At 41.3% G+C, this 16,802-nt stretch overlaps 1 protein-coding gene across 1 annotated transcript in view; it reads right to left on the bottom strand.

Annotated features, from left to right (window-relative positions):
- Positions 1-2,284: 2,284 nt before the first annotated feature.
- The window catches only part of kcnk3a (potassium channel, subfamily K, member 3a), a 29,977-nt gene continuing 15,459 nt past the window's right edge, over positions 2,285-16,802 (bottom strand). Inside the window, exon 2 of the mRNA XM_010746187.3 lies at positions 2,285-4,834. Coding sequence (XP_010744489.1) covers positions 3,915-4,834 — 920 coding nt within the window. The 3' untranslated portion in view covers positions 2,285-3,914. The remainder of the gene's footprint in view (positions 4,835-16,802) is intronic.

Here is a 16,802-nt window from a genome sequence, read left to right as displayed (position 1 = left end):
AATGTAGGATATCTCCCTAATAATATGGAGAAACTAATGGTGCTTAACCAGGCAACAGAGGAAATGTAGTGGCTAAGGGCTGGCTGGCATCACAGGTGAAGCAAGGCAAGCAGATCAGAGGGTTCACTGAAGAACACAGGCTGAACAAAGCAAGGGATACTGAAGACACACTTGAATGAGTCTCAACATTAGAAAGGTACTGCTGAGCTTGCAGTCAACAGAACACTGGCGGTTCAGAAGGTACGATTACTGACTGCAACTGTTTGTGGATACGGGGATAATCTGGGATAATCTGGCCATGGAGTGGCGTCTTGACCAGGCCTTTGTAGCAGTAGTGATTACTGGATGAGACACGGGTGTGCCTTGTTGCTGACAAACAGAAAATGGAGGGTTGAAAAGCACAGAGCCAAAACCAAACAGTGAAACAAGAATAACCATGGCAAATAGTGCTGGAAACAATCAAGTCATAAAAGCTAAAATAATAGTTCAAAAAGCTTCCCATTGTAAGGCTTGGTGCCTCCATGTCCAAGGCATTCAGTGGTGTTACTCCGATTAAAGGACCCATCAGTGGGGGTACCATTTGTTTACGTCTGACTCATAGATTGTAATTACTGTATCAGCAAAATCAGGATTCAGATTCAGGCCAGAAGCATCCACACATGGGTCACAACATTAAACAAAACTGACTGACTGTGCACCATCAGTTTGTCAGCATTGGGCTGTCTGATTAAACTAAAATATACAATTGTTGATCGTCTGCATAGCGGGAGTACTTGAAAATCTGACGCATATTGCTGTCATTATAGCAAACCCACTGTATTAGAAATAATTAGAAGTGGTCCAAAGGTGCTTCCCTGAGGAACTCCATCATCAGTATTAAATGTCTGCAATAAATAATCGCCCATACTAACAGGAAAAAGATTACACTGATATGAAATCCCAGCCTCAGGTCATTCATTACTGTATGTGTCAGACTTTGTACAAGTCTGGAGAGTGTATATGTGTGTGGCTGTCATATGATTTAGAGGGACCGGTGATGTAAAGATAAAGATGAGCTGTAGAGGAACACGGTCTATAGTGTGTTGCTGCATGTCTGCAAGCATGAAAGGTAATTTGGGAAGTCGAGATCTCAGCTGTGAACTTCGTCTGTGAACTTTCTCCTTTGGAAGTGAAGCGGAAGAGTTCATGGTTTGCAGCTATAAAGGTGCAAGTGTGACAGTTATATAATAAACATCGTAACAAGGGTGAGTAAACGTAGTCACCCCATCCTAACTTTAGTTATGTAATGCAGATTGGAGGAACGGTGGTGAAAGCAGTGGTGACATATAAATCCAGACATTTGCTGGATAGTGTCCGGACAGTAGAACACACAGTACACACACTAAACACAGTGGTGTGTTTTATGCCTCAGTATCCTGGTTTCTATCTGAGTACTCCAGATACCTCAACCAGGTTTGATGTCACATAACCGGGAAGACCTGCTCATAACCAGGACATAACATTATTAGATTATTTTTATAATCACATTATATTTAGGCTTGAAGTTATGTATAATTAAGAGTGTGGCTGCTTTGATTGATAGGTGGGTGCTGTAAAAGTTGGGTTAGTTTGAGCGGTCATCATTCAGCCCGCCTCAGCTCCACCCACGCTCCACGTCTTTGCTCTTTTCTAGATTAATCAGGAGGCAGCAGAGACATGAATGTCCAAATGTTGGTGGCCAGAGCCACCACACTGTGAGCTTCAAAACAGCTCTGTGGGTGACATCATGGACACTACATCCATGTTTTACACTGTCTATGATGTAAATGTATAAATCTTTGATATTTATACCATCTCTATAGCATCAAATTATTCTGATGGCATAAGTTTGTTTGCAGAAAAATTGATAAAGTGGAGAAAATTGCTATATATATATATATATATATATAATCTATATATATATATATATTATATATATATATATATATGTATGTATGTATGAAACTAGTAATAGTGTTGTACATCCTCAAATTTCAAACGTCATTTCAAACGTCATGGATAAATCATAAATCAAAAGTTTCTGTTGTTTGTATGTTTCTAAAACAAGATAAACAGCAACCAACAATTGAGTTACTAAGAAAGATTAATTAAGTTATGTTTTTATTTAGAAAAATCAGCTAACAGAATAATAAATAAATTAGGATTATATAGAATGAGTATTAAAATTAGAATGATTATATTGAATACACTTACAGTAAGCCTTAATAAACAGTTAACACTAATATTTTCGGTTTCCTAATGATTAGGCCAGTTTGACACTCAAATGAACAAACTTCTTGTGTTAAATTAAATAATATTTTATTATGATTAAAGAAAAAAACAAAAAACATACCGTAAATGTATAGCCACACCGCAACCAGCTCATGAGAGATGCTGAACAATGTTAACAGGCATATTGCAGTTCATAAGAACGTTCCAGTAGAAAAAAAAGAAGAAGATGAAAATGTGACTGAAATTAACGTGATATGACTAAAATACTGAGACATTGTAAAGTAAAAAAAAAAAAAAAAAAAAGCTGCATAAAGACCTCAGTTGGCTGAATCAAGTGTGTTTAGGTGGGGCTGTAGCAAAGACCCCCTAAGTGCATGAGGTGCAAACTCTGAGGCCATTTATTAGTGAGGTGTACTGCTATTATTGTCAATCATTAATAACACAGAGCATCAAGTCAAACATCTCAGACTGATAACACAAGAAAGAATTATTAAGGGCGTATCATTTACATAATAAAACATTAGGTGATTCCTTTAAATAAAAAATAAAATAGTGCACTGAATTCCAGTGTCCTAAAGCATATACAACAGTTGTCTAAGGTGCAGCAGTGAATAAGATATGACTCTCGACTATGCACAAAGTGAGCTTACACGCTCTTAGTTTAACTATCAGAATATAGTTCTGCTATATGAAAACATATGACGAGCAACAAGTAAATAAAATAATTTCCATGTACAGGAGAAACCATGAAAATAAATCCATAGTGATTTGTACAAAATACAACAGTGAGGTCTGAAAGGGGTCGGCAGGGAGGCCTAGTGGTTAGTTGGAGACGTTACACAAGTCACAGTTACACGAGCGTCGCGTCCCTCGGCGAAAAAACATTTCGGCCAATCAAACCTGCCCGATCATTCTCGATCGATTTAAATGTGAGATTTCCCATTGAGGACGAGTGAAAACAGATCAGAAAGTTTGGCTTGAACCTGAACTTCAGTTACAGACACACAGGAGGAGAAGACACTGAGGACATTTCTGAAAAGTTTCACTGAAAAAATAGGCTTTCCCTTCGATAACACCTGCTAGCGAAGTGTCTAGATATTTACACATTTTAATTTCACTCGAGTGGGTGCGATACGTACAACCAAAAAAAAAAAAAAATCCTTTTTTTTTTAGATTATTCAATAAAATATTTCTTATCAGGGCTTTATATACAGTTTATACACCCCCGATCCCTCTTTAAAAACATATCTCACAGTGTACTCTGTCCCTTTTCATATTAGAACATGAAATTCTGTCTTTGAACAAAGAAAATACTGAATTCAATATTAGGATATTTAACAGCAGAGGTGCAGGTGTGTTTTTTTTCCCTCCCAACGTTCTAACAGCAACAGTTTCAGAGTTGGTGTAACGAATGCTTCTCAAACAACCATTAGCGTTATTTCTCAGTGACATCAGTAACGATGTTAGTCCTAAACGGGTTTGTGCTTAGCTAATGGAAGTGATACACGTCTGGAGTCTGGAGGCTGCAGCACCAGGCTCTTCAGTGCCAGAAACATCAGTACTACATCTCTTTAGGACCGGAGTTGTGTTCCCCCCCCGTGATGTCCACAGCAAATTTTAGTACCACAGCAGAAGGGCAGTCCCTCACCACAAGTCCTCCTGGTTTAGATGGAGCTCCTGCGCTTATTGAGTCTTCTGTAGGTGTTGATGCTGTGCAGACCAGTGGAAACTGAGCTGATGCCCGAGTGGCGCTGCAGGCTGCACACGCAGCCGTTAGAGTGCAGGGGGTTGGAAAAAGCCTCTCCCTGCTCCATGTAGGTGTCCGAGGTGGAGAGGTCACGTGGGATGATCATGGGTATGGAGTATTGCAGCTTCTCTCTACTCTTGTACCAAAGGCAGGAGCACATGGATTGGAAGTGGAGCACTTCGGCGTAAACGTTACGTAGGCCCCGGCTCGCCGCGCCTCCCCCACTGCCCCCGACTGCGTTTCCTCCGCCGCATACGGACGGCGTGGAGGAGGAGGAGGCCGGGTCTACGGAGCAGTGGATGTGTCCACCCGCTTGACCGTTATGAGCGAGTAGAGCCCTCTGCTCGGCATCCCGCTTCTCGTCCTCGGCGTTCATGGTCATGAACCGCAGCACTGCCAAGTTGAGGAAGGCCCCGATCACAGCCAGGCCCGTCAGGATGTAAATGAAGCTGAAGATCACGTACTCCGGCTTCTTCTGCAGAGCTTGCTCATTCTGCAACGCTACATAGTCCCCGAAGCCGATGGTGGTGAGCGTGATGAAGCAGTAGTAGTAAGCATGAAAGAAGCTCCATCCCTCAAAGCGCGAGAAGGCCCCCGCCCCGATGCACAGCGTGCTCATGCAGGATATGAAGCCGATGGTCACCATGTTGACCATGGAGACCTCAGTGCGCCTCATGCCAAGGCACTTCTTCAGGCGGTGGAGCAGGTACCTGACACCGGTGTTAATCCGCTCACCGACGCTCTGGAACATGACCAAGGTGAGAGGGATGCCCAGGAGGGCGTAGAGCATGCAGAACACCTTCCCTCCATCTGTGCTGGGGGCTGCATGGCCGTATCCTGGGGGGAAGAAGGAGAAAGGAGCAGGGTTACTGGGGCAGAACTAATTAAATCTACAGTGCAGAGGACAGGGGTCGGAGAAAGGAAGGCTCGAGGCTGGGAAAGATAGTCAAACCTGGAGCGGACAGATATACATGATCTGTATTCTTTGAGCGGCACGGCCGATAAATTCAAAGACTCTTCATTTCACAGCGGCAGAATGCAATTGAAGATGAGGATGCACAACAGTGTGGCGAGAATGGCCAAGTATTGATGTCGTGTATGGGAGAGAGAGCTTGAATAATTCATTGACAATCGGTCTCCGTGGAGTGGCTCCAGCTAATGAGTACATTTGCACCTAATTACTCCTCTACATTTTTCCAGACCGAATAAACAGACGGAAAAAAAAAAAACACTTTTATGCTCTTTGTCCTGCAGTCTTTGGATTATAAAACCCTTATCGCACAATAGAAAGTCCTCTGAACAACGACACAGAGCAAAATTAGAAGTAATTAAAGTAAAAGCTCTTTAATTATTTCATAATAGGTGATAAACCATTTCCTTAAAAAGACACACTAATATATAGTGCGCTCACTAGAGGTGTGGAGAATACTATCGAGTGCTACCACCAGGCAATTTTCAGATATGGCATGACTCATACTGATTCTGTATGCACTCACATCGCAGAGCTCATGAATTTCAAGATGGATTTGAGCATCCTTCCTGCACATTTTCAGGTTAAGCATCAACCTTTTGCCTCATAACGTCATCTTCTCACTCACTACTGTGCCCACGGGATACGGCGAACGGCTCGCATGCAACATCATTACCACCTGAAACGTGGACCCGCCGCACACGGTGAGCTGCGAGATGATGTCCCCTGATAACAACGGGATCAGCAAATGGAAAAAGGTTGACCAAGAGGTTGAATGTAATTACTCTGGGGGTTGATTTAATTCTTTGGGCTCTGGTTTTATTGTCACACTGATCCGGTGCGGTTCGGCCATCTGTCTGTCTGGTGCCAAAACTGTTTAAAGCCCCCCCCCCCCCCCATGTTGTGCCTCCAAAATGAGAGCCATTACAATTGATGTATTTTCTTGTGGAAGGAAAAACCTGACCTGTTCACCACGCAAAGAGACACTGTGCTTCTTAGTAGCATTGACTATTTTTAGTCTCATCCCCGCAAGAAGAAATGTATCCTGTTTTCTGATTACAGAGAAGATGACTTCCGAGTACTACACTCTGATTGGTAGTTGATTTATTACAGTCGATTTTACCAGAGAGACTGATTCTCCGGCCAATTGGTGACCTTAAAGATGACCTTTGTCTTTTTTTGTCTTAAATGAACTCAAGTAGCTCTTCATCAACAGCACACTCTGTTCCTAATTTGTTTATTTTAAAGTGATATAACCTCGTCGAGTATGTTAAATTGTTACAGACTATTTATACAATCGAACTCGACGTTCAAGGTCAGATTGGTCTGTAGAAGTTTTGAGAAGTTTGACTACAACCTGGAGCAGAAAGCTTCACCCATTTATCCCGTACTAAAACTTTCTATTCCACATTATTTTAGCAAACTATTTAAACCATTCGTCAATTTCTTTTACATTCAGCTTTTTCCAATCATCTGTCCATTACTAAGATGTTACAATCAGCCAATGGTGTGTACAATCCAACAACAAAAAACTACATAAAAGTCCATATTCATCCACAAGAAACAATAATCTTATCACATCCTATATAAAGTTACAGTTTGTACTCACCAAAACGATACAAAATAATCACATAGCTCATTGTTGTTTTTATTTCACTTTTTTTTGGTGTTTGGGTTGACATAACATGGTGAAGATAACGATACATTTTAATTAAGGCCGCAGCATATTTGGACAATGTCTACTCCTTTTAATACAGATTACATAATAAACCATGTTTCTTTCAGTATAACACAATTTATCTGACATGCTGAAGCAGCACAACATTAGTTAACCCTCACTAATGTAAGATACTGGTCATATTATTAGATTGAGATTATTAGAGATATTAGATTGAGTCATTTCTGATTTAAAAGGTTGCTCAAGCCTTACATATTAAGAGCTGCATGCTATGTCCAAGTAAGTACACGTATTAACCATTCGTTACATAAAGAGCAGGACAGTGTGTTCAGGTGAGCGCAGAGGCTGAGCTGCAGGCCTGTCAGGAGCTGTCAGCAGCTTATTGAGACACGGGGACGACGACGGCGGCAGCGGTGACAGCGGAGCTCGTCAGCAGCAGGCGGCAGGAGCTGGAGGCGGCGAGGCCTCCGCCCATGTGAGAGAGTGGAGAGGTCCATGACAGACTCATCCTCCCCTCTCATGCCTGCATGAGCTTCTCCCCAGCTCCCCACAGCAGTGACAAAGTTATCATGAGACAGGACGTCTCCACGGCCACTGGCTCTGTTTACACGGATTACAGTCATCGTGCAGCCTCATCGCTCTGAAAGGTGAAAAAAACAATGAACCAAAGAGGTTTGACTGACACCCGACCAACCCCAGACTGTTCCACCGGCTGACTGAAGCCGAAGCATTAACACCGAACACGTGTGGCTGCAACTATTTACACATATTGCATGGATAGATGGGGGAAAAACACAGAGGAGACATCTGGGAAATTACAGGCTATCAGGTTTTTCTTAAGGAAACAGTAATTCCCCTTAAAACGAGCTCAGTTTCTCAATTTGTGTAAAGATTGTTGTAACACATAAAACGACTATCAAAGACTTTGCCGCAACCCGGGGGCTGATTGTCTCGTAACCTAATTTCTGTAATTATCATGTGAAAGAAAATATGAAAATTGCCTAACACTGAAAGGCGATAAGAGCCTTTAAGGGACTTATTAGGCAAAACTAACAAGCAGGCGAGGCTTATAAATGTCAGGCGAACACAGGTGCACTGTACTCTAAACTCTCATTCCCACCTCGCTGCTGCCTCTCATTAGGGAATCATAATTTACAGCCAATCATTTAAGCTGAAGCCTCTAGCAACAGGCTAGTCCTAATTTAAAAAAAATCATTTCACAGTCAGGAGAAATTTATTCCCTCATGATATCTTTGCCATTATAAAGTGCTGCCAATATTTTTTTAATTTGAAGATTTCAGACGTCAAACACACTTTTTTTTTTTTTTACTGAGTCACTTCACAGTTTTCAATCCTTTCAGCACAGCTTTATTCAGCGTCGCACCACATTAACTCGGTTAAGTAATATCACCGATGCTGGATGTTTCACCTTTTGGTCCTGTGGTTTGTCTCCAAATATGACTGTATATAGTTCCTTCCCCATGTGGTGTCTTTCCTCTGAAACACGTCGCCCTCTCCGCATCTAAACTCCTCATTATGCTGATTAATTAGGCGAGGATAAAAGCAGGCTTTGGAAAAATACATCAAAGAATGGCATAATGTGCCTGCTAGAGCTACACTTCTCTGTCACTCAATTAAATTTTCATTGATTACGAGGCACAATTTGTTTTCTCGCCGACGGAGACGAGGAGCGCAACCCCATTCATCGAGCACATCACCTCGCCATTATAGGGCAGGATGCTCGAAGAGGCAGTGCATTTATCAGGAGCTAATTTATCCAAAAAAAAAGAGAAGCCACATGAGGTGAAATATGTGTTTTCATATGTCAGTATGTGCAGACCGGTGGGACTGGGATTACAAATCATATTATGAAGCGTGGCTGGTTGTAAACAGTATATAACAAGACGGAAAGTCTCCACAGAGACTGTAGAAATGCTGGTGGCAGCGTTGCTCGCTGGTTGTTCAGCGATGGTGGCTGATAATGTCCTCAGACATCTCTGCACCCTGGAGACCAGCCAGTGCCACGCTGTATAATACACTCATCAGTGTGTGTGTGTGTGTGTGTGTGTGTGTGTGTTTGTGGTGCAGGGTTTCACTGCAGACCGAGAGGCAAAGCTGAAAACAGTAGCCTCCCGGATTCTGTTGTCTTTGTGTAATTGCACAGGTATAATGAAAGGATAGCATCTCATGTGGCTAATTACTTTTTGGGAAAAAAATTGGTTTGTTGTTGTGCGTGAAAGAGGAGAGCATAATAATAACAGATGATTTCTTTTATGTGGCTTTTTTGACACAGTTGATGCTGTTTTTCATGTAAATTCGTCTAATTTACTTTAAAGTAAAAAAATAAATGTGTTCTGAGTTCATCAGACAAAAGAAGAAAGTGACATGACATGACTAACTTTTAAAAAACACTGAGCTGAGATGAATTCATCTCTATCTGCTCTGCTCAGGGTGGCCTCAGCGTGTCATCGAGCCACCCCTTAAGGACCGCCCACAAAACACTGGACTGGAAACAAGTGAAAAACAGTTTGAACCTCTAACTCCACGTTTTCAGCAACTATTTTACAACATAATTAATGACCAAACCACTGACAGTATAAAGACTCTGTGACGTCACTCTGGTTCTGTTTGTTGGCCCTTAATATAAAAAACTGGCAAAGATGTGGATCATCGGTGGACCTGCGGCTGTGCATTTGGTTATCACACAGCTTTTACCGTGGCTTACATGAAGGTTAGTGCTGTGTTGACAACTGAAGGTGACACACATGATCGTTTCATCAACTCACATCCGCCTCTCTCATCTGGATTATTGCGTTTATATAGAATGAGCATGATGAGGACACTGTTTCAAGAGAGTGAAGTGAGTTAAATTGAACTAAAACAGCAAAAATAACCCAAACAAAAGTGGAAATTATGAACGAGGGAGAGAAATGTCGATATAAAAAAGATATGAAAACCAAAATATGTTACAGAAATGTATCATTTGAAGCTTTTAAGCAGAGTTTCAGACATTCCTATAAATATTCTCGACATCGACAAGAGTTCACGCGTCACTCACAGTCTTCTCACATTGTTGATACATCATTTAAATGTATCTTGTTGATGTCTATTGCAAATGAAACAGACATTGAGGGAGGACTGGCGTTGTTCATAAATGTTTTTCTTTACAGATTCGTCACATCGGAAGTTAGTTAGTAACTGGAGTACTTAATAATTTACAGCTCAATGAAGAGGACATGACTGTCAGTGTGTGTCACTGTGGTGGTCTGTAAACAAAGTCCTCCCGGGCTGTTGAGGTGTTTCACACAATCACAAAATATTCAGCCGTATATGGCGATCCTAGCTCTTCCACGTACAGGTGGCCTCGGCAGCCATCCCAGCGTGACGTCACTCTTATCTGCGTTTACACCACGCGGAACGGGGGAATGTTCTGGTACAACTGTGCAAATAAACACAGATCATGTCATCCGTTTGGTACAGGCTGTCTTTGGGCAGCAGGCCACTCCGCTTCCCAGCGTTTTTTCTTTCTCCACAGCTGACTTTCATCTCCAGCTGTGTCGGGCCAAAGACATCACTACGTGACCCGACAAACTGTAACTCTTGTCCGCTTGTAAGCATCGAGCGCCTCCATGGATGACACCCAAAGATGTTACATCAAAAGTCAACTGTGATCCTGTATTTCCCACGAGCCTATCTCTATCTCAGATGTGGACCCACAGACCCTCATTAATTCTGAGTCACAGACACCTCAAACTCCAGACGACCCCGTGATTGTTTATTCAGGCACTCAAACGAAGCTCTGGTCCTCCCGCCTCCCTCCATTACCCCGTCCGGCTTTTGACCCACCAGCCCGTGCTGACAGCTGCTGTGTAATGTCCATGCGTGTGTGTTTGGGAGCGAGGATTTCTAAGAACACGTTTTATTGGAAAAAGTATCAATATTTAAAGTCAATGGGTGCAATCGTGAAAAAAAAAACAAAGAAGTATAGTTGCTTCATTTGTTTCCAATGAGTTATGGATTGGAGAGAAAGTCTTTTCTGCTGTTCTAATGACTTCAGTGTGGCATTATTTAGAGGCGCAACCATGAGTAACCACCACTGACAGTATAAATAATGGATGAAGTCACCCACGGGGTTTCGAAGAGCTGATTTGAAGCTCAAAATCTGTGGCTGCTGCCATTTTGGTAGTCCTGCCTCCTCCACCTCCCGGCTAATGTATAAATCAGCAAAGACGTGGATCATTGGCGGAGAGCCTCCACCTGTTAATCCTGCATAACTTTAAAACCTTAATATAATTTAAACAGGTGAGTTGTATATAAATTCAAACTCAGTACAGTTGTCATGAACGAGGAAATTAGCTTTTTTTATACCAGGCTGTAAACATGTTTCTGCTGTGAAGCACATAATGAAAGTTTGAATAGAGAGCTTATTCTAACTGTTTTACAGGCTGCTGACAGAAACGACTGAATTCAGTCGACATAGCAGGCACGATTATAACAAAGCACGTCTTAATTAAATATATATTTATACTGCCTGGCACTGATGGCAAAGACCTATCATCAGAACAACTCGGGTTTGGTGTCATACTCAAGGTCACCGGACTGAATGACGTCTGGGTGCTCAAATAAACCGTCTGTAACGGCATCCAACTGTCAATCAAAGCAGCGACGCTCTTAATTATGCATAACTTTGAGCCTTAATATAATTTGAACTGGGGAGTCAATTAAAAATTCACCCTCAGTACAGTTGTCATGAACGGGGAAATTAGCTACAGAGACCAAAACTGTTTTTTGTACCAGGCTGTAAACATGTTTATTGGACATTTTAACATGGGGACTTATGGAGACTGACTCACTTCTGGAGCCAGCCTTAAGTGGACGTTTGAGGAACTGCAGTTTTTGGCACTTCCACAAAGCCTTCACGTCACAGCCGCTTAGTAGCCACTTTCTCTATATGCTATGCAAACGCTGCCGTCAGTTAATCTGTTGAATTGACCTGAAATACTAAATACAGCTCAAAGTCACATGATTTTATCAGGATTTGTTTCCTTCGTTCTAACTCGATGGTCGTTTGTCTCGTATCAAAGGAACATCAAGATCACACGATTCTTAGTATTCAATCAATTTATTTTTGTTGGATTTTCTAAAACTGCTAGTATAGCATGTATCGGTTATATATGGGTTTGGATTATGTTAGGTAAAGACTGGTCGCCGCAAGAAACTAATGCAAACATCCCGTCTCATGCTGACCTTTGAGCAGGAGCAGATAAACATCTATGGAGGATGAAGATTCGGGATTTCATCTTTGTCTCTGCACTCAAACATCAGCCATCATTCAAAAGACTAAAAACCTAGACGTACTATTATGAGTTTGAACAAATGCTGCGGTTTGTCTGCTGGAGACGGTTTCTAACTAAATGTAGATGAACACAGATTTCAAAAGAAGTATTTTTAGTACAAACCAAAGCCAGGAAGCATGTGATGGATGAACACTGTCCTCCAAGATGACAGAATCAGTCATTTCTTACCATCAGTCTACATTGTTTTGGTTTTTTTTTAAACTGTGACCATGATTCTTTTCTAACCTTGAGCATGTGCTTATTTTATCCCAGAGCCATTATCTTTCCCTAACCAACATATTTTTGAGTGTAAATCAACCAAAGCTGAACCTCAGAAAATGCTTTTAGGTTTGCAATGTTGTTGTGTAACAATTATTCTGTAAATAGAGTCTCATAAATCTTCAATGTCACCGAAAAAAGCACAAAAGTTTTGCACTGTGGCACAGCTGATAGAGATGGTTGTCCAGTATTTGTAGGGTTGAGGGTTCAATCCCCAGCTCACGCTGTATACAACCAAGTGGCAACCTCCGTGGCTGTGTAGTACCAAAAACTGCAGTTCCTCAAACGTCCACTTGAGGCTGGCTACAGAACTAGTCAGTCTCCATAAGTCCCCATGTTAAAATGTCCAATAAACATGTTTACAGCCTGGTACAAAAAACAGTTTTGGTCTCTATAGCTAATTTCCCCGTTCATGACAGCTGTACTGAGGGTGAATTTTTAATTGACTCCCCAGTTCAAATTATATTAAGGCTCAAAGTTATGCATAATTAAGACCGTCTCTGCTTTGATTGACAGTTGGATGCCGTTACAGACGGTTTACTTGAGCACCCAGACGTCATTCAGTCCGGTGACCTTGAGTATGACACCAAACCCGAGTTGTTCTGATGATAGGTCAGTGCCATCAGTGCCAGGCAATATATATATATATATTTATATAAGACGTAGTTTGTTATAATCGTGCCTGCTATGTCAACTGAATTCAGTCGTTTCTGTCAGCAGCCTGTAAAACAGTTAGAATAATCTCTCCACTCAAACCTTCATTATGTGCTCTGACAGTGAACAACGAGCCTGCCCAGCCAGTACAAGTACGAGAGAGAGAGAGAGAGAGAGAAGTGGATACGAGATGTATTCATCACGAGCAATCTGATGTAACGCCAGAGGAGACAGCACATTGGCAAAGCGTCTGTCTGGGTTCACTTTAACTCAGTTACCCCTGTGTGGGCTCCAAATCGGGGCCTGGGAGCATGTGCTGTCATCCAGCTCACAGCTGAGGCCCAAACATTAAAGCATCACGAGCCTGAAGACCAAAGCGACCAGTGGGGTTGGATCAGAGAGCTGTGACTGTAGCTGTCAGTGCTCTGAATGTACCTGTAACTCATTCACGCAACACACCCACAGCGTTCGCACTTCTTTATCCTCCGCCAAAAGCACCACTCTGTGCCTGTGTGTGTGTGTGCGACCATCCTAGTCTTATGTTTTGGTTTCTCTGTGGAAAAAAAAATAAAAAAAATCCCTATCAGGGTCTATTTCCAAAAGTACTCCTTAGGTTCCTTTTTAGGGGATATGAGAGGAAACCTTGGCAGGCCGCAGTTTTCCATGAGGTCAGTAAGCAAGGCATTCCAAGCGGAGTGTGAGATCTCTGGGAGGGTTGGCTAATTAAATAAATCACGTGATTTATGTACCTGATACACAGTTGATATGGACTTGTCTTAAAACTCCACAACACAGCTGGGCTGAAATTCACACACAGACACTGTACACAGCGAGAGCCGAGGGAGGAGGAGGAGGAGGAGGATGAAATATAAAGGGAAATAAAGCAAAAAAGATAAAAGGTTAATAAATAAAACTGAAGGGAAACACGTTATGAATACAAAACGCAGTGCTAGTAAATCTATAAAAAGATCCATTACAGAAGGGAAGACACATTTAAAGCTTTAAAAACTTGAGTTAGATGGCAGGAAGTCTTTAATTTGTAGTCATTGCTAATGTAGGAACTCCGAGTTGGGATTTCTTACCAAGGCTTTTAGGAGGTCAACTCAAATAACAGACGTATCCGTTTCAAGCGCTCCATTTGGGCTATCTGCTTTTTTAAAAGTGTGCCTGTGTGGGCACGAACAGAGAGACAGAGTGAAGAGAGAGAGAGAAAGCGAGAACAATGTTGTGTAATGCGATAGTGGAAATTTCATGAATCGTTTCTTTTGGGAATACATGTGTGATTTCCTGTGTTAAAACAGCTGGCCGCGGTGCAAGACATACCTTTATATCACTGCCAAGAACGACACACTGCAAGTCAAAATAAGCAAGAGATACCACTGACGTGACTGCTGACGTGCACTATTATCTAAACCGCTGTCTCCATATTGAGCCTCAGCCAGTGAAAAGAAATAGTTACATTGGCTAAAAGTAATAGAAACATACTTTAATGAGTCGAAAGTAATGGACAGTTCTGGGTGGTTAAATACAAGAAGCAAACAGATAAAGGTAATGGTTAAATCGTTAGAAACAGAGAACTAAAGGTATTGAATAGAAAGTAAGAAAAGCCTCTGAAGTAAAGGGATAATGCATGAAACATTATCCAAAGGTAAGGCTAATGGATAAATGGTTGAAATAGACAAATATGTAACAGTTGAAATTGTTGGATAAACAAGTTTAAAAAAGCTAAAAGTGATGGATCAACGGTTGGAATAGATGAGCAGAAACTTAAAGAACGATTTGAAATGAATTAAAAGCAGCTCAGGAGATAAAACAGCTGAGATGTTCAGCTTACAGTAACGTATGAACAGATAAAATGAAACAGCTCAAAGCTCAAACGTAGGTCCAGGCCTCGCACAAATGCAAACTGAACAAAAACATTCAGGTCTCATTTGAAAAAAAAAAAAAAATCACTGGCAGGGTTAAATATGAATATTCAGAAGAACATGTCGACGAGTTCATCAGACAAAGAAAAACAAACGTCTGGGAAGCACTCGCCTCGACTACAGTACGCGTAATTAGTCACAGGTGCCACCACCACTGCTGCTGCTGCTGCTGCTGCTGCTGATGATGATGATGATGGCGCTGAGGATGACGAGGATCATTTTCGGCGGAATATAAAAAGAGCAGAGACACACTTACATCTAGGCTAGGAACTGGGCCAAGTGTGAATCAGGAGACGACTGCTAATTCACACATTATTAGCTGCCTGTGATCCATTTGCACTCCAACCAGATTGTGTGTGTGTGTGTGTGTCTGTGTGTGTGTGTGTGTGTGTGTTATTGCCACACGTGATGGTGACGAGACAGCTGATGCTGAAGAACATAAACAATCATGACTCACTGATGGAGAGTCTCTCTGGTCCATCATACTGTTACATTAAAAAAATAAATAAAATCATAAGTGACAAGCCTGCTGTAATTTGACATCAGCTATTTCACGGCTGCTGTAATTTCTGGTCATTTGGACTGCAGCCGGATGTTTTATTTAGTCAAACACTTTTTAAAAATAGCTGCTTTCGCCATCATGTTCCTCTCACTCATTTATTTTACACCCTCCCCTCTCTCTCTCTCTCTGTTCCCGTGTCCTCTTAATTCAAAGAGATGTATTTGCACCGTTCGCTCGCAGCACACAGTCACCTGCCTCTGTCACCTGATTCCTCTGATATATGCGCACACGGGCGCCGCTTCAGCTACTCCCAGGGAGCAGATGCTGTCCTAAACTGACATGTGCTGGCGAACGGGAGGCATACTTAGTCTGGTGCATAATAACACGCGCACACACACAGATCAGTTTACTCAGCAAAAGGAAGACAATATGGAAAAACCCTGGATTAAATGAGAGGAACACACGAAGGTGCAACGATAAACATCAGTGCCTGGTTACACAAAGAATTTTAAGTGTGAACGTGAACAGAAAATTACGTCCTGTACATATTGTAGGGCACAGAATATCCTTCTCATACCTGTTTACATGTTTTCTAACATTTCGGACTTTTAAGTTTCAAGTTCAAGTTCAAGTTTCAAGTTTTTATTGTCAAAACTGCAAATGTACAAGACATACACAGAATTGAAATTACGTTTCTCTCTGTCAAACGTAAAGATGTAAACATATATATAAAATAGAATAAAATAAATAAAATATGAAATAAAAATATAAAATAAAAATATAAATATTAACTGTATGTTTACTGTATGTTTTTAGTTTCACTAAAAAACTAGATATAATATGTATATAGTTGATTCTTTAATAACCAAACTGAAGAAAAAGTTTATGTGATATGTTTATGTTAAAATATCAGCTGTTATTATAAATATCTCAAATATTAATATATGTATTTGTCTTAATAATTTACCTGTGAGGAATATTTTGGGAAGCTTCATAATAAGAAAGATTCTTGTGTTGCATGTTCGTGGTAAATCCCAGGAGATAGCTCACGTATCTTAGTATAATTAGCGTTAATTAACACGCTTTAGACGTGCTGGTAGGTCGATTTTCTCTGGACAGAGCGAGGCTAGCTGCTTATTAAATTAATTGAATTGAATATTAAATGAATTTCAGGAGTATTTATAACAGAATGAAGTGAAAAATGTTGTTTTTATGTTTCAACTTGTTAATAGCCGCTCTTCTAAATGAAACATGGTTAGATTTGGTTATGTAACTCACTGAAAACACACACACACACATGAGTAGATGTGTGGGTGCTTTACAACACACAGTGCACACATCAACGCACTCCCAAAGGCAGAAGTGTGTGTGGTCCTTTGACAATGGCTCTCTACTACTGGAGACATGAGTGCCTATCAACGTCCTGGCTGAGCCGTCTGACTGGGCTCGTTGCCACATTGT

This window comes from Larimichthys crocea, chromosome XI (genome assembly GCF_000972845.2).
Source record: "Larimichthys crocea isolate SSNF chromosome XI, L_crocea_2.0, whole genome shotgun sequence".
Classification (NCBI taxonomy): Eukaryota; Metazoa; Chordata; class Actinopteri; family Sciaenidae; genus Larimichthys; species Larimichthys crocea.
The sequence above is the reverse complement of the archived record's forward strand: the minus strand, read 5'-3'. Positions and strand labels throughout refer to the sequence as shown.